We start from the raw sequence: 17,009 nt of genomic DNA, 5'->3' as shown, positions 1-17,009 counted from the left end.
TCAGCCTGGGGTGGGCCCGGGCACCCGGACCTGCCCTGGGAGGGTGCCCCCACACGAGTGACCCCTGTCCCACCCCCAGACTTAGAGGTCCCGGCAGCAGCTTACCACAGCAGTCGGGGAAGTCCTGGGCACCAGAGGCCTTGGGCTCAGGCCCGGGCCGGCCAAGGCCCAGGTCGCTGGGGGCAAGCGGGCAGGCGGGCGCCTCCTGCTTGAGCTCTCTCGTGGTGTGATTAGGGAGTGCACTACTGTACAGGAAGCTGGCCACAGAGGAGGTGGTGGCGGTGGGGGGTAGGTCCTGGGGTGGCCCCTTGGGGGCCTGGCCATGCAGGCCGCAGTCCCGAGACCCCTTGGCTATCAGGGAGACGCCGTTCAGCTCCACTAAGGCCTTTGAGTCCCGCCCGCCATCCTCAAGCGGCCTGGGTGAAGGAGAGAAGGACACATGATGGCTTCATACACCTGACCCACCAGAAGGTTCCACCTCTTCCTTTAGTCCCCCAGCCCGGCCCCCGCACAACATGGCGGCCTGCGAGGTACACAGGACGGGAGCTAGTCCCCATTTTACAGGCGGGGGTGCAGGCCAGGGCAGGGCTGTAATGTGCCCAGGGCCGCTGGAGGAGCTGGGCCCTGCCCCTCGGCCTCCGTGCCTCCCACCCAGCCATCACATGCCCGGTCGCCCCCCAGCTCCTACCACATCCCTCCTGTTCTGGGCCTGTGCGCGGAGGGTGGTTGCTGAACACTCATGGGCAACGCCACGGCCTCGGGCCAGTCTCCAGGCAGCCCCAGCGCTCGACCCAGCTCGCCAGCCTCCACCTCCTCGCCTCCCCCCAGCCCCTGACATAACCCCAGCGAGTACACATGATGTGGCTCCCGGCCAGGGCTGTTCCAGCCTCTTTGCAACACCGAAGTCCCCTGGGGGCCCCCGTGACATAACGCCTGGCTCAGATCATGCTCTACGACTGGGCATTTGCCTCACCTCCGCCGCCAGGCTGGGAGCTTTTAGTCCCCCTCGGGTGTCTGAAGTCCCCTCCCCGTGACTGGGTAAGTGGCCACAGGTGGCTGAGCCAGAATGGAAGCAGGTCGCCCTCCTGGCCCGTCCTGGTCCGGACCTCACAGTCCAGCCACCAGGCCCCGGGCCCACTCACCTCTTGAGCTTGAAGCGGATACGGTGGCTGTGCTCCAGGATGGCCATGAGGGCCTTGGGGTCGTAGTCGGCTGGCCTCCGGAAGGCCAGGCCCTCGGGCAGCCCCTGCACGGCCAGCAGCCCCGGCTCCCTGAGCAGCCTCTCGTACGGCAGGGGCACCACGCTGGCCCTTCCCAGGGCCTCGCCTGTGGGGGAGGGGGTCGAGGAGAGGGTCTAGTGTGAGAGGGCAGCCAGGCTGGGCTGGGGCCACGTGGAGTCACTCCCTGTGGTGCCGGGTTCCCAGGAAACTGGACCCCACGGGCCCCTTCACTGTGAGCTTCACACAGGACAGGCTAAGTGGGGGGGAGGGGTGGGCGAGCGCTAGGGACAAGTCCCCTTTGTGTGCACCCGAGGGCCAGGGCTCCCCCACGGACAGGGCTCCCAGCTTCTCGCCATTCTCTTCTCTCAGGGCACCCGGGCGGAGGGGAGGGTGGGGTGCAGGGTTGCAGGTGGGAGGTGAGGAGGAGACACAGGGGAGAGAGAAAGGAGGGCGGGAGAGAGACGGCAGGGAGGAAGGGAGGAGGTGAGGGAGGGGAGTGGAAACAGGAAGAACAGATTCAGGAAGAGAGGAAGCACATGGACAGAAGGTGGTGGGGTTGAAGAAGGGGTGAATTGAGGGGAGACTGGCTGGGGACTCAGGGTGGCCCAGGGGCCCTGGGTGAGGAATGACTGTTGTCACTCCCACCCTGCAGCCCCACCTGGAGCCAGTAAGAGGCCGCTCAGCTCAGGGCCACCTCAGGTTCCACCGGTGGTGGGAAAGAGTGGGGCGAGGCATGTGGGGGGCTGTGGGCACCAACCCCGTAGCTGCCAAAAGGGCGGTTGCCTGGCCAACCACGTGTGACAAGTCCTCCCCTCCCAGGGTGGCCAGCGTGCCCACCCAGGCCCTCCGGGCCTCCCCTCCCACCCAGGCCTCCTCTTCCTCCTGACATCTAGATGACAGCGGGGAGTTTCCTCACAGACCTTTGCTCCACACAACCAAAGACTGCAGTAGAGAAGGGAACAAAGCCAGAGGTGGGACCCTTAGGGACCTGCCCAAGGTCACCTAGAGAGTGTGAAGGCTACCACTGGGCCAGAGATTCTGCAACTTGACGCTTCTGAGGGAGGCCAGGCCTGCCCACCTCCCCCACAGGAAGGACTCGGCTAACTAGTTAAGTTAGCCGTCGCTCAGTCGTTCAACAAACACCCTGTCAACATCTGCCGCTGCTGGGCCCTGAACTACAGGCTGGGGAACAGCGGAAAAGGCAAGCACAGACCCTGACCCCAGAGAGCACTGCGCTGGTGAGGACACAGGACACAGTGGGTACCCAAAGGGGGCATTAAGCCAGTGGGGCAGGGGGTTTCCCAGAGCTGAGCCTTAGAGAGTAATGTGGCGTCCACCAGACAGAGAGGAAGGCAGTCTGAAAAGGCACAGCGGTGCAAAGGCGAGGAGGTGTGAAATGAAGCCGGAGTGTGCTGGAGAACAGGAAAACGGTTCCGTCAGGCAGGGCAGCATGGCTGGGGGTGGGCGGGACCGGCCACGTGGGTGCTTAGGCCACACTGAGGGCAATGGGGAACCCCCAGGGCAGTGGAAGGAAGAGCTTCCTGGTCAGACTTGTGTTTTAGGAAGAGGCCCTTGGTCAAGGACAGGTGGGGGCAGCAGGGAGCCAGCCCGCAGGCGAAAAGAGACTAGGGCGAGCCGGGGGCCATCTCCAGGCGACAGGTGGCAGTGACCAGCGCCAGGCAGGCCGGGGCAGTGGGGACGGTGGTTCAGGAAGCAAGGCCGGGGTGGAGGAGCCATGCCTGGGGATACAAGACGAGGGAGGGCTGGGGGGGGGGGGCACACCTTGAGGTCTTGCCCTGGGCCCGCGGTGGGGCCGGGAGGGGCCTCCTCAGCAGGGCAGGGACCGGGGCTCCCACCCGCCCGGGGGCCCCAAATGGAATGAGGAAGGATCTTACTATAAAGAACATCAAACACCTCCTCTACCATCTTCCGCAGAAGGTACACGTCCGAGCCGTGCTCCAGGGAAGACCGAGGGACGTTCCGGCTGCCACCCTCGCCCCGCGGCACCTTCTTGGGATGCTCTGCCTCCGGCTCCTTCCATGGGGCCCCTCCTGCGGGACACAGAGCATGTCGGGCCATGGCGAGCACCCACGTCACCACCTGCCCAGCGAGCTGACATGTCCCTGCCCCGCGCTGAACCCTGCAGCGAGACACTCAACACGGAACAGGAATGAATGAATGAACGAACGAACGAATGAACGAATGAACAAGCGGGCCCTGCCCCAAACCCCTGCCCAGGGCAAGGCTGGTCATCTCTGAGTTCCTAGTGCCTAGCATAAGGATTGGGTTTCCTCCTGGTCACCTCTAACTCACTGTGTGACCTTGGGCAAGTCCCTTCCCTCTCTGGGCCTCAGTCTGTGAGCTCTCGCATAAAAACCGGCTGGCCTGGCTCAGAACCGGGGTTCAGCCAAGGTCTGTTCCATCCAACCCTCTCTGGGCTTTGACACTAATGCTGTCTTAGACGATCGAGGCCCCAGTTTTCTGCTCTGCCAGACGAGGAGACGATGGGGACACCGCCAGGAGGCCAAGGGGCCGCAAAGAGGCACGTTCATGCCAGGCTGGGCCAGGGTGGGGCCCTGGGAGTATCAGTGAACCTTTGGGTAGGGAAATGCTAGAAAATGCGTTGGAAAGGGGATGGGTGGAGGGTCTGGAGGGCCCCTCGCAGCTTGGAGCCGGCTCCCCTCCCGGGATCCGTGGAGCTTGAAATAAACCAGCCGAGCTCCCGGCTATAAATAGCAGCTCTGCCTGGCTCCGGGAAGCCAGGTGCACACACCCCAGCCTGGCCGATCGGGGGCCACAGGACCCTGGCACTGTCTACTCTACCCTGGTCCAGCCCCCACCCAACCTGGGGAGAGGGCACAGGCTCTGAGAGCTGAGTGGGTGTAGGGGTGGGGGCGGCTGGGGAAGCATCTGGAAGCCGGGAGCACTGGAAGTCCAGTGCCGGGGGACAGCCTTCCCTGAAATGGCTGATCTAGGGTCCAGACCCCGGGTATAAGGCAGATGCTAATATAGTGGCAAGGACAAAAACAGCCAGCGTATATTGTGTGTAAACCACGTGCCCGGCACTGTTCTAACCTCTAGGAGGTTTGTTTCATCCTCGGATCGACCCTCGAGGAGTGCAGCACTGTCCTCCCCTTTCACAGACAAGGAGGTTAAGGCCCACTGGGCAGCAGGTGGCGGAGCCAGGATAGGGCCCCACACGTCTGACTTCAGGGCCTTCTGTTAACCCCAAGAGCTCTGAGTCCCAAATCGTGGGCTTGAATGGCCGGAGGGATGCTGGCCTTCAGCGCTGGGGCCAGGCCCCAACCCTGTAGGACCTAACCCACCACAAAGGTGACGCTGACCTCGCTCAGGAGCTTACCAGGAGCACGCATGGAAGCTTAGGGCATGGGAAGCTGGCACAGTGTGGGGAGCAAGGGCTGGGGTGGGGGACAAGGAGTGGCAGCGGCACAGAGGGGGCCTGGGCGGGAGGAATGTGAATCTGGAGGCCGGGGAGGCATCTGCGGGCAGGGGAGAGGAGGGAGGGCCTTCCAGTGGGCAGAGGTGAGAATGCACCTGGAGGTGAGCCAGCACTCAGCACAGCACCGCCTGCGGTGAGGACGCGGGATGCTGGGAGGGGAGAACGCAGAGCCAGGGGCTGAGTTATGAGGGTGTAAAGGCCCAGGTAGCGTTGAGGAGTTGGAGGCTTCAGAAAGACCCTTGCTTCAGAGCTCCCAGCAGGGGGGGCGGGGTGTCCTGGTGTCCCTCCCCTATTTTGAAGGGGCGTAGCAGAAAGAGCACGGTGTTCAAAACAGAAACCTGGCCTCTACCGCTTGTCGGCTGTGTGTCCCTGGGGGATGTGGCTTATGCTCACTGGACCTCAGTTTCTCATTTGTAAACCAGAGGTAAGTATTTGCTGAGCACACGGCTTGGCCCAAAGCCCTATGGATCGAGTTTATCAAGCATTTCCTTCGTGCTGCATGGGTCCTCAGTCACTTGGTCCCCAAGAGCCACTAGGAGGCGGCTCCAAGATTGTTACTATAACAATGAGAGTGCCTACCCGCCCTGGGTAACTGAGTTAGCATTGTAAAGGGTGCTGCACACAGCAGGGACTAAGCAAGTATTAGGTGAACAGATGCACTTGGTCCCCATGTCAGAGACTCACAGGAACCGGGCAACACTGGGCCTCAGTGTCCCCTTCTGTCAATGAGCAGGTGGAGGGGTCAGGCCTGGCCCCCCCTGGGGTTTGTGTGTCTGATTCCAATAAAAACTCTGCCCCCCATAACGATGCCACACTGGGAAGCCTACATAACCCCACCCCCCACCCCGACACAGGGCCACCTGGTAATGTTCTGGGGACCCAGAGATGCGCCAGAGCCCCTGCCCTCAGGGACCGCAGGCCCCACCCCCGGAGCCCCGGGGTACTCACGGCAGAACCTGAGGAAGTCTGATTGCAGCTCCTTCCGTGTGCTCAGGAACATCCTCCCCTTCTCGGTGCCCACCACGAAGGCGCTCTCATCGTGCACAGCGACACAGGCCACCTCCGCATTCAGCTTGGAGAGCGCCGAGCACTGCAGGGGGGAGCAGGGTACGTGAGCCCGGGGAAGGCTCCCCCTGCTTGGGGACACCTCCAGTGACGGCTCTGGGGGTGCGATGGGAGTTCCCAGTTGCCTGAGAGCCCACCAGCAGCTCGAGGGGGAGGTCACCCCTCCAATGTTCTCGGTCAGTTCTGCAGTAGGAATGAGTGAATGATGCCCCCCGCCCCCACCGAAGCTTGGTCAAGGTCAGGGGAGAAGACAGGAGAACGAAGACACATGGCCTCTGCCCGTCCCTCCTCCCAGGTCTGCCTTGCTCTGGGGGCAGGAGGCTTCCGGCCTGAGGCTTGGCCCCAGCCCCAGGGACAATCCTGTCTTAGGTTTTCTCAAAGTCCTAACTGAGGAGGAGGTGGGGGGCCCCAGGAGAACCAAGGCTCAGACAGATCCAGGCTTCAATCCCCCATCAGCGCCTTCCTGCTCTGGGACTAATGGGGCCAAACGGCCCAGTGCCCAGGCTTTCAATGGGCTTGGTCGTGGGGCCTGGTTGGCATGAAAACACGTCTCTAAACCGGGGCACCTCGTGTGGGTACACAATCGGAGAGGTTACTTTTGCAGTCCCAGAGTTGAGGCTGGCCGGCCCACAGCACAGGAAGCCCTCACACAGGGGCCCTGCAGCCGAGACCACGAGCGTTTCAGCCCTCTGACCTAGGTCAGCAGAAAAACTCTGCCTGCGAAGCTCTCAGCTTGCATTCGGCGCCTCATAAATGCTGGTTTTTATCTGAGTTAGAGCTCTGCTGGCAGTGAGGAAGCCTGCCTTCTCATCACAGTCCTGCTGCTGTGTGATCTAGGACAGGTTCCTCAACCTCTCTGGGCCATGATCATGCCTCTTGCGGCAGCTTCAGCTTCAGAGTCGCTCTGCTGAGGAGGCGGGGGGGGGGGGGGGGGGCAGGGACATTGTAGAGCCAGCAAGCCTGTCCCCTAGGCTCTCCCATGGTGAAGGGTGTGTGCTGATTTCCTCTGAAGATTAAAGCAACCTGCTGTTGGAGGAGATATTCACTCCCCGGGAACTGATGTCCCCAGAGACACAGAGACCTGGACTGTGAGGAAACGCCCTAAAAGAGGTCTGGCCCCATGCAGACCACCCGAGGACCCAGGCCCCGGGCCCTGGGCCCCAGACAACGCCACAGCCAGGTCACGGCACAGCAAGTGTCATTGTTATCCTCAGGGTCCCTCAGGAAGGCCATAAAGGGACCCAAGGCCGGGGGAGGCGGGTCTTGTCCACGCCCCCAGGACAGCTACAGGGCCACTGCTCCCCTGAGGAGCCTCCGTAACACCCTCTAGGGCAGTGCCGCCCAACAGAACTCTCCGTCTCGATGGGAATGTTCTGCCTGCACTCCCGATGCCATAGCCACCTGTGGCCACGAAGCCCCGGAAATGAGGCCAGCGCAACTGAACAACTGAACTACCGTATTTCATTGTAACTAACTACAACTTATTTATTTGGGAGCCACAGAGACAGCGGGAGCAGGGGAGGGACAGAGAGGGAGAGAGAGAGAGAGAGAGAGAGAGAGAGAGAGAGAGGGAGGGAGAGAGAGAGAGAGAGAATCCCAAGCAGGCTCCATACTATCGGCACAGACCCGACGCGGGGCTCGAACCCACGAAACCGTGAGACCGTGACCTGAGCCGAAACCAAGAGTCGGACGCTTGACCGACTGAGCCCCCCAGGCGCCCCTCGACTAACTACAATTTAAATGTCAATTACCGGGTCGTAACTGCCCATTGTCACAGCTGACCTCGCCATCGCCGCCCCTGCAGCAGGCACGGCTGAGCTCCTGGGGTTCCCCTCCTCACGAAGGACGCTCTGCACGGGGACAGGGTCGTACCCAGCCGACCTCCCCAGCGGTGCCTACCGCCTCTGGCCCACACGCACCACCTCAACAGCGCTCGAGCTCCCTAAGCAGGAACAGCCTGGAAGGAGGCCCTTGTTCTTGGAAACCGTAGACTCTGCACCCGAAAGGCCACTTTAAAAACTGATCATGCTGGGCTGCCTCGGTCGGTTAAGTGTCCGACTCTTGATTTCAGCTCATGATCTCAGTTTGTGGGATCGAGCCCCGCATCAGGCCCTGTGTGGACAGTGGGGAGCCTGCTTGGGATTCTCTCTCTCCCCCTCCCCTGATCACTATCTCGCTCTCTCAAAATAGATAAATAAACATTAAAAAAAATTTTAGAGACACAAACATGTTAAAACTATAAAGATGAAGGGGTAACTGGGTGGCTCAGTCGGTTAAGCGTCCAGCTCTTCTTGATTTCAGCTCATGATCTCACAGTTCGTGGGATGGAGCCCCACGTTGGGCTCTGAGCTGGGGAGCCTGCTTAGGACTCTCTCTCCCCCTGCTCCTCCCCAGCGTGTGCATGTTCCATCCCTGCCTCCAAAATCACTAAGTAAACATTTTTAAAAAATAAAACAAAAACTGGCCAAGCTGTGTGACTCCAGGCAAGGTACTGCCTTCTCTGGACTTGAATGTCACCATCCTAAAATGCAAGGGCGCAGCTAACTGATGCCAGACAGATTTTAACACCCACCTAACCTCTGTCACAGAACTTTCCCCCAGGAAAAGGCTACAGGAAAATGACATTACTATTTCCTTACTTGGAACAAACTACCATAGGGTTAGGTACAATTTCTGAGGCCGCGTTTCTCTCTCCTGGTCCTGAGATGCAGTCCCAGATCTTGCTTTTAACATCGGGGATTACAGCTCTCGCACGAATCACTGCCCACACGCTATTCTCCAGGGGACCCCAGGGGAGGGAGGGAAGCCTGGGACCCTCCCAGGGATGGGACTCGAATGGCACGAGGTAATGAAGAAGAGGGGACGAGGGGACAGCGGTTACTCGCAGGGCTGGATTTTTCCATCCCGATCACTTAAGCCTCCCGCCCGCTGACGTGGGCAGAGGGCCCTGTTGCAGATGGGGCCACTGAGACTCAGGCTGGGGAGTGAGACCACGGCTCTGCGGTTGGCTTCGGCTCCTCCAGGGCAGACGGGGGCACTCACCATGGAATCTAAGGCAGACACGAGGCTGGTGATGATCTCGTCTTTGCGGGTGAAGGCGGAGTTCCAGCGGTCGGGCCCGCAGCCGTTGGTGGGAATGTCGCAGCGCTTCCCCAACAAGGCCATGGTCACCTGGAGGGAGGGAGGAGGAGGAGATGGGTGTGCGGGGCACATTCGGCAGCTGCCCACTGCCCAGGCCCCCAGGGGCCGCCTCTGCTTCCCAGGTGGGACGAATCAAGAGCTGGCCACCTCTTCACACAAGGGTCTCGTACGCATGAAGGCGTTAGAGCCCCGACAGGCCCGGAGACACAGTCGCCTGCACACAGCTCCACGGGGGCACGGGCACAGATGGCAGGAGACTGGGGAGTGTGCTCCACGAAACGTCCCCCGAACCTGCAATGCCAGTACCAGGGCCAGTCTGCCTGGCACCTCAACCACCAACTCTCCCCCTGCACGTAGCTCTGGCAGTGGCTCTGCCTCACTCACACACCCTCCGTGGCTCCCTACTGCCCACCTCTGGACTCCTGTCCCCCGTCCAGCTCCCGCACTCACACCCCACGCTCCAGGTACGCCAAGCATCACCGTCTCTGAAACATACCCACATCCATTCTCCCCGACCGGAGTGTCCCTCTGTCCTCTACCGACTGCCTGCCCTGCTTTTAATGGTCACCTCTGCTGGCAAGGTGCCCTCCGCTGCCCCACCTCCTGCCCCTTCCTGCCCCAGCTGGGCCAGGCGTCCTTGCTGGCCTCCCACATGTCCCCAGGCTCCTCCGTCACAGCTTTCTCTCAAGCCACAGGCTTCCCTAGGCCAGGCCACTGCCCCGAGGCCCCCCCGAGCTCAGAAAGATACCGTGGGGCAGAGGCCACTTCATCTCAGAACAGGGTTTCCCCAAGACAGGACTTTGTCCCATAGTCACGAGGATCCTGGAGGACAGAGGTGCATTTTCTCCCCGCTGGGGCACCCTCAGACCAGGGCCCAATGTCAGGGCTGCCCCAGGCAGCCCAGAACGGGCACCCACTAGATACACAGGTCAGCCTCCCCTGCTTCCAGTTCCTCCCTGCCCCTCCCTCACCAGAACCCCAGGAGTCAGGGCCAGGGTTTGGGGGCACCCCCCCCCCACACCACAGGCTGTCCCAGCGCCAGGGCCTTCCAGAGGCGGCTGCTCCCTCGCCAATCCAAGCAAAGGAGAGGGCAGAGAGTGGAGGCAGGGACTCTGGGTTTCCCTCTCTGGGCTCAGCTCCTCCAGGGCTCTGTACATGGGCCCCAGGCCAGGTGCCGGTGGCCAGTTCAGGGGAGTGAGCATCCGAGGGAGTCTGTGGATCCCGTCCCGTTCGCTTCCTGCACACGGGGACGCCGGGGGCGGGCTGACAGCTGGGCCTGCTGCCTTAAAGGGTGCCAGACCCAGAATGCCTTCTGTTACCGCAGCTGCCCCTTGGACTGTAAGCCCTGTGAGGGCAAGGGCTGGTGACCCCCGGGGCCCAGCTCAGGCCCGATGTGCATGACGGGCCAAGGGGGGGTGTGGTCCAAACCGCAGTCTGTAGGCTTCCTGTGAGTCATGGGTCAGTGACGCAATACAAGTGTCAGAGTGCCTCACACATAACCAGGTGAGAAGCGTCCGAACTTCGGTTATGGAAACACGCAAACGAACGAGGAACACTCTGGAGCCCGGCTCCGGCCTCGGCTCTGGCCCCAGTCTGCTATTTGGCTGTGAATAAATATTGATTTTAACAACAGGCCAGGCAGCCGCTGGCTGGAATGTGAATTGGGTTCACTTCTAAATGTTTATAAAATTCCTTTCTTCTCCCAGGTTGCAATTTTACAAATGCTTGAAGTCCACAGTATTAAGGGATGCTGAGGGCATGACAGGCCACGTACGGGACATCCCAAGGGCCCAGCAGGCGGCCGGTGGCCTCCCCTGGAGCCTTCTGTGGCACGAAGACCACCGGAAGGTCTGCCGTGTGAGCAGCTGAGAGGTTTGCCCGCCTGGGGCGCTGGAAGGCTTCTCCCCTCCCTTTGGCCACCCCTCGAGCCGTCCCCAGACGGACCTCAGCCTGCCAGCCTCCCAGCTGCTGAGGCCCAAATTGAATCAGGGCAAAGCAGGAGGCACCAGACGGCCCCGGCCTCCGGGTCACCCAGACCGCTGTTGGCTCCTTCCTGCAGAGTCCTAATCCATTTAGGAAGGAACCAGGGACTCAGAGACGAAGGGAGGGAGGAAAAGGGGGCTCGGCTTGGGCTGTCCCCTGACTCCTTGTCCCGAGCAGGTGGGAGCACTTCGGGAGGCAAGACGGAGAAGAGTCCCCCCTCTGACAAACGGCCAGGCTTCGGAGAGAGGGTCCCATGTGGCCAGAGCTGCTGTGGATGGGACAGAGGGGCCAGAGCGCCGGGCCGGGAGCCGTAAGCCACACACACGGGGAGACCACGTCGGGTCAACTACCCCAAACCCTAGTTTCCTCATTTGTTTTAAAGGGTTTCTGGGGGGCGCCTGGGTGGCTTAGTCGGTTAAGCATCTGACTTCAGCTCAGGTCATGATTGCACAGTTTGTGAGTCTGAGCCCCTTGTGGGGCTCTGTGCTGACAGCTCAGAGCCTGGAACCTGCTTCAGATTCTGTGTCTCCCTCTCTCTCTCTCTCTCTGTTCCTTCCCTGCTCGTGCTCTCTCTCTCCTTCAAAAATAAATGAACTTTAAAAAAATTTTTAAGTGTTTTTTTAAAGTTTATTTATTTTGAGAGAGAGCGAGCGAGCGAGCAGGGTAGGGGCAGAGAGAGAGAACCTCAAGGAGGCTCTGCCCTGTCAGCACCGAGCCTGATGTAGGCCTTGAACTCACGACCATGAGATCAGGACCTGAGCGGAAATCAAGAATTGGACGCTTCACTGACTGAGCCACCCAGGCATCGCGCCTAGTTTCCTCGTTTGTAGGGTGGGGGGCTGGCTCTAACCTGAGGCGGGGAGAAAACCACTCAATAAAACCAACAGACTACACAGAACAGAGAATACGAAGATGAGAGTAGTAAAGCAGGAGGCAAGTGCCTGGCATAAACAGGACAGACGCCGGGGGCCTGGGGGCCCGTGGTGAGGACAGAAGCCACAGCTGGAGCCCTCGAGCACTGGCGGCCAGGGCCAGGCCAGGCCGGGCTGGAGGCAGCCAAGAGCTGCTCTGGGGTCCCCAGGAGGGGACACCAGAAGTGACGCCTCAGGTGACAGGTGGCTGGCCCCAGAAGCAAGGCACAAGCAGCGAGGGCCTGCCAGCCGCCCTCGGGCTCCTGGATGGACGAGGCCTGTGAGGGCCCGGAGGCCACGAGTTCTGTCTCTCTCCTCTCCTTCGACAGACTCTTCTCTAGAGGCTGCCAGGGTGCCGGCAACCTGATTCTCCTCCTACCTCCTGGCCACTCACATTGCTGGCATTGACTGCTAACCTAACCCGGGAGGAGGGCTCAGGCTCAGTCCCCCCACCCCCAACCGGCCCTCCTCTTCCCCTGTCCAATTCTGCCCCTCGCTGCAATGTTTTGGCTTAAATGTCACCTACAGGCTGGTGACTCTGGGCTTCTCTCTCTCTCCCTACCTGTCCTCTTCCACGTCTAACAAGCAACTTAAACGGAGTAGGCCCCGTGTTTCCCTGCTTAGACCTGCCTCTCCCGGCCATTCGCCCAGGTGCTCAGGTTCAAACAGAGGCCTTGTCTTCATCTCCCTTCTCTCTCATTTGTTTTTTTGTTTTTAAAATTTTAATTTTTTTCAGTGTTTATTTATTTATGGCAGGGGTGGGTGGGAGGGGGAGAGAGAGAGAGAGAGAGAGAGAGACAGAATCCGAAGCAGGCTCCAGGCTCTGAGCTGTCAGCGCAGAGCCTGATGTGGGGCTTGAACTCATGAACCATGAGATCATGACCTGAGCTTATGTCAGATGCTTAACTGACTGAGCCACCCAGGCACCCCTATTTTTAAAAGAAATTTTAACGTTTAGCTATTTTTGAGAGGGGATCCCAAGCAGGCTTGCACCATTAGCATGGAGCCCAATGTGGGGCTCGAACCCACAAACTGTGAGATCATGACCTGAGCCAAAATCAGACCTGGGATATTCAACTGACTGAGCCACCTAGGCACCACTCTTCATGTCTAAAACAGTCGGGGGAGAATCACGTCGCTGTGGCTCCAGAAAGCACCCAGATCTGCCTGCTTCTCGTCACCACCAGGGCCACCTGACCACCCGGGCCACCACCCTCAGTTGCTCACGCTTCGGCAAAGAACCCCTCGCTGTCCCCCCACCCCCGCCCTTCTCCTGCCCCCATGGTCCCTCCTGCAAACAGCAGCCACGTCGCTCTCACGCTGCCCTCCTGCTTAGAAGAGTGGAGAGAACACCTCCCTGAGCGCGTACCCCATGTGACCTGGGCCCACTTGCCCTCTCTGGCCCATCTGCCCTCTCCCCTCTGCAATGGGCTCTGGCTCCCTCCCCCTCGTGTCCCTCACCTGCCACCTGCACTCCCCTCTCCGGGTCTCCTGCCTGCAGTTCCCCTGCGCAGCAGGCTTTTCCAGGCCTCCAACTCCCACGGATTCCCCCGCTCCACCAGCCCCAGCTCCTCTGTGCACGGCCCCTGACCACACAGACCACGCAGCAGCCCCCCCCCCCCACTGATTGCCCAACTCTTTTTTTATAAATTTAGTTTGTCTTTCTTTGAGAAACAGGGAGAGAGGGAATCTCAAGCAGTCTCCGCACCCCATCTCCGGACCTGAGCCGAAATCTAGAGTCGGTTACTTAACCCACTGAGCCACCCAGGCACCTGGCTCCCCGTCTCTTATTTTCCGCACAGAACCTGCTGCAATCTGAAGGGACCCGTTCGTGTGTTTCTCACCCGACTTCCCCAACAGGAACGTGAGCGCCGGGAGGCCAGGGCCATGCCTGCTGGGTTTACGGTGTGCCCACTGCCTCGAACGCCTGCTCGGGTTTTCATGGGCACGCCCTGAATCCTCGGGGAACTAACCGGTGTGACAGTCGGCCACGTCAGGCAGGAACTGGGACGCTCATAAGCTATAAACAGAGTGACAACTTTGGGCTTGCCAGGCTCTCAGAAAACTAAAATTAAAAGGGGGGGGGCAATGTGGGACACTACAATGCGGGATGTACTTGGATCAGAGGAACAGTCCAGGAAGTGAAACTGACAGAGGTTGCTGGCTCAGACAGGTGTCCTGGACAGGTACTCCTCTGAGCAGCCTGCATCGGTGCCCCTGGACACTGCTCTGTGGGGGGGCATCAGTGGTGAGTTAACCCTCTTTGCTTGCTTCCTCCTCCAACGCAGAGGCGCAGAGGGGCTTGCCCGAGGCCCCCAGTCAGTGGATAGCAGGGATAAGGTCTGTCTGTCTGTCTGTCCTCAAGCCTGGTCCTGTCTTCAAGAGGTGGTAAAGGGCGCCTGGTGGCTCAGTCGGTTGAGCATCTGACTTCAGCTCAGGTCGTGATCTCATGATCATGATCTCATGATCTGTGCTGACAGTGTGGAGCCTGCTTGGGATTCTCCCTCCCTCCCTCTCTCTGTCCCTCCCCCACGTGCTCTGTCTCTCAAAATAAATAAATAAACTAAATAAAGAAGTGGCGGGGGGGACTGTACTCCTCTCACCCACCAGGACTCGGGGAACAGAAAGATCAACTGATGGACTCCACGGATGATACACAAGGAGGGCGACCAACGTCCCCTCGTTCGCCTGGAACTTTCCTGACTTGAGCACAGAAAGTCCCCTGTCCTGGAAAACCCCTCAGTCCGGGGCAAACTGGGACAGCTGGTCACCCCACGACACAGGGACTAATATACCAGAAGCCCAAAACGTCCCTCCCAGCTGCTGAGAACGACACAGACAGGGAGGCAAAGGGATGGCCAGTAGGTCCTGTTTCCAGGTCCGAAAAATCAATTTTACCTAATAAGGTGAGAGGCAGGCTTGGGGGGTCCCGGGAGAGGGGACAGGACCACTTTGTCCAGGGAGACCTCAAGGACAGGAGGAGGGCACTCTCCTGAGCTGTCTGAAGACCAGGTGTGAGCCACAGGGAACGGTCACTAAGAGGCGGAGACGGAGGGAAGACACCTGCCCCACCACTCTGTATCTGTGATCCCAGCCTCCCGCCCCCGAGAAGCCCCGAGGCGACAGGTCAGCAGCCGGGCTGGGGACACTGTATCTTTAAGTTCCCGGGCAAGGCTGACCCACAGCCAGGTAGGGCCTGGATGATCTCCGGGCACGGTTCCAGTTTCCCAGCAGCTCTGCTCTCCCTGCCTGCTGCCCACGTCCCCCGCAGCTGGGGACTCCCTTGCCCAGACAGCAGCGGCTTTGCAGGCCGCCAAGAGCTGGAGCCAGCCCGGTCTCTGAGCCAAAGATCAGCCAAGCGCCTGTGTCCCTGTCTGAGTCACCACTGCCCCGACCCAAGGCAGACCTGTCTCCAGTGGGCAGGCACCCAATGGGAGTCGGGCCCAGAAAGCCCACCCCGGCAGGCCTCGGGGGCCAGCGCTGGCAGAGAGCACCCTCAGCTGGGGACCTCGATCCCAAACACCTTGCACTGGGCACTGCAGGCCAGCTGGAAGGCTCCGTGGGGGGTGTCCTTGCGCTCGTCCTTTCTGCCTCCCATGGCCTGCATGCCTGGGGAGACAGGAGCTTGCTCTCCCGAGCACCTGACCTCCCACAATGATCGCAAGAGCTGGCCGAAGTGGCTGATGGGGTCGGAGGTGGGAGGGGGTATGCGAGCAAAAAAGCCAGGGCTGCGGATAAACCCCCAGCCCTGCCCACTTAAAACTCCCCTTCCTGGGGGGCGCCAGGGGGGCTCAGCGTCCGACTTCGGCTCAGGTCACGATCTCACGGTTCATGAGTCTGAGCCCCACGTCAGGCTCTGTGCTGACAGCTTAGAGCCTGGAGCCTGCTTCAGATTCTGTGTCTCCCTCTCTTTCTGCCCCTGTCCCACTCACACTGTCTCTCTCTCCCTCTCTCAAAAATAAATAAACTTGTTTCTTTTAATTTACGAAAAAAAAAAAAAAAGAAACTCCCCTTCCCAGACACCTAGGTGGCTCAGTCGGTTAAGTGTCCGGCTTTGGCTCAGGTCACAATCTCATGGCTCATGAGTTCGAGCCCCACACCAGGCTCTCTGCTGTCGGCACGGAGCCCGCTTCTGATCCTCTGTCCCCCTCTCAGCCCCTCCCCTGCTCTCTCTCTCTCAAAATAAACATGTAAATAAATGAAGTAAGTAAATCTCCCCTTCCCCACCAGCATCTGGATGCCCCCTCATCTGAGGGTCCCACGCCCCCATTCTCCCTCCCCCTCCTTGCCCTGCTTCTGCCACCAACTCCCTCCTCCTCTCCCAGAGGTCACCCTCATGACCACTGACATAGCTGCCCACCAGGGTCCCCTCGGACACTGCTGTCTCATTCACAAGCACCCTGACATCTGTGACCTCTGTCCAGGGAGCGGGCAGAAGGGAGGGGACTCCGCCCATTTTAAGGGCAAAGAAACCAAGTCCTCTAGGACATTCCTGCTCAAAAGGGAGCAACCAAGCCAGAATGACGTTGGGGACATCTGGCACACACAGTCCCTTTTTGCTCCTACTTGGGGCGGGACTCCTCTAATTCTGATGCATGGGGCTCAGGGTGGAAACCCAGGCATGGTGACAGGCCAGCAAGGTGGCCGAAGAGGCCCGTGGGGCTGGCCAGGCTCCCGGCTGGAGGCAAGCAGAGAGAGACTGGGGCAGGGCTTGTGCACTGGATGGCAGGGGCTCAGGTACCAGTCTTCCGCACCGTGGGCCCAGGGGTCCAGAGCAACACACAGGGGACGCCCGAACAGACCCGGGCCCCAAACAGCAAGTGTCAAAGATATGGGGCCGGGTCGCCACTCTCTGCCAGGGGCTCAGCAGAGGGGAGTAAACAGAGCAACGTGGCTGCCTCCTGAGTACCCAGGAGGGTTAGACCCCGATGTCTGGTTAAATCTCTCAACCGCCCTCACTTTCCAGAACAGGACGTCGAGCCTCGAGCACCCTGACCGTCAGCCCCGGGGCCGGGATGTGGCAAAGGCGGGGCCTCGGCCCAGATCACCCCGACCGAATCGGGGACTCCGTGACAGCAGCCTTCGGCCACTTCCCTCTGGGATGCCGACAGATCGGTGGGCCTGGCCTGGCCGGCAGGGAGAGGAGGGCCCGTGGGGCCCAGGAAGGCGCAGGCGAGGAGACCCCGGCTGGGCCTGCGGGAAGTGGGCCTAACCCCCCGAGCCCTGGGA

At 60.4% G+C, this 17,009-nt stretch overlaps 1 protein-coding gene across 3 annotated transcripts in view; it reads right to left on the bottom strand.

The window, feature by feature from the left end:
- GTF2IRD1 (GTF2I repeat domain containing 1) overlaps window positions 1-8,910 on the bottom strand; it is a 79,989-nt gene extending 71,079 nt beyond the window's left edge. For 2 of the 3 annotated variants that reach the window (XM_047089536.1, XM_047089537.1), the window contains exons 1-5: window positions 8,788-8,910; window positions 5,629-5,770; window positions 3,116-3,271; window positions 1,143-1,326; window positions 106-416 (exon numbers count right to left, since the gene is read on the bottom strand). In XM_047089536.1, the coding sequence (XP_046945492.1) occupies window positions 106-416; window positions 1,143-1,326; window positions 3,116-3,271; window positions 5,629-5,770; window positions 8,788-8,910 (916 nt within the window). Of the gene's footprint in view, window positions 1-105; window positions 417-1,142; window positions 1,327-3,115; window positions 3,374-5,628; window positions 5,771-8,787 lie in introns of all 3 variants that reach the window. The other variant, XM_047089535.1, reaches the window with a different exon arrangement.
- Window positions 8,911-17,009: the final 8,099 nt, after the last annotated feature.

The sequence above is a fragment of the Lynx rufus genome, unplaced genomic scaffold, assembly GCF_022079265.1.
Source record: "Lynx rufus isolate CCGP_SWC_20201006 ecotype Redwood Valley unplaced genomic scaffold, mLynRuf1.p SCAF_27, whole genome shotgun sequence".
Classification (NCBI taxonomy): domain Eukaryota; kingdom Metazoa; phylum Chordata; class Mammalia; order Carnivora; family Felidae; genus Lynx; species Lynx rufus.
The sequence above is the reverse complement of the archived record's forward strand: the minus strand, read 5'-3'. Positions and strand labels throughout refer to the sequence as shown.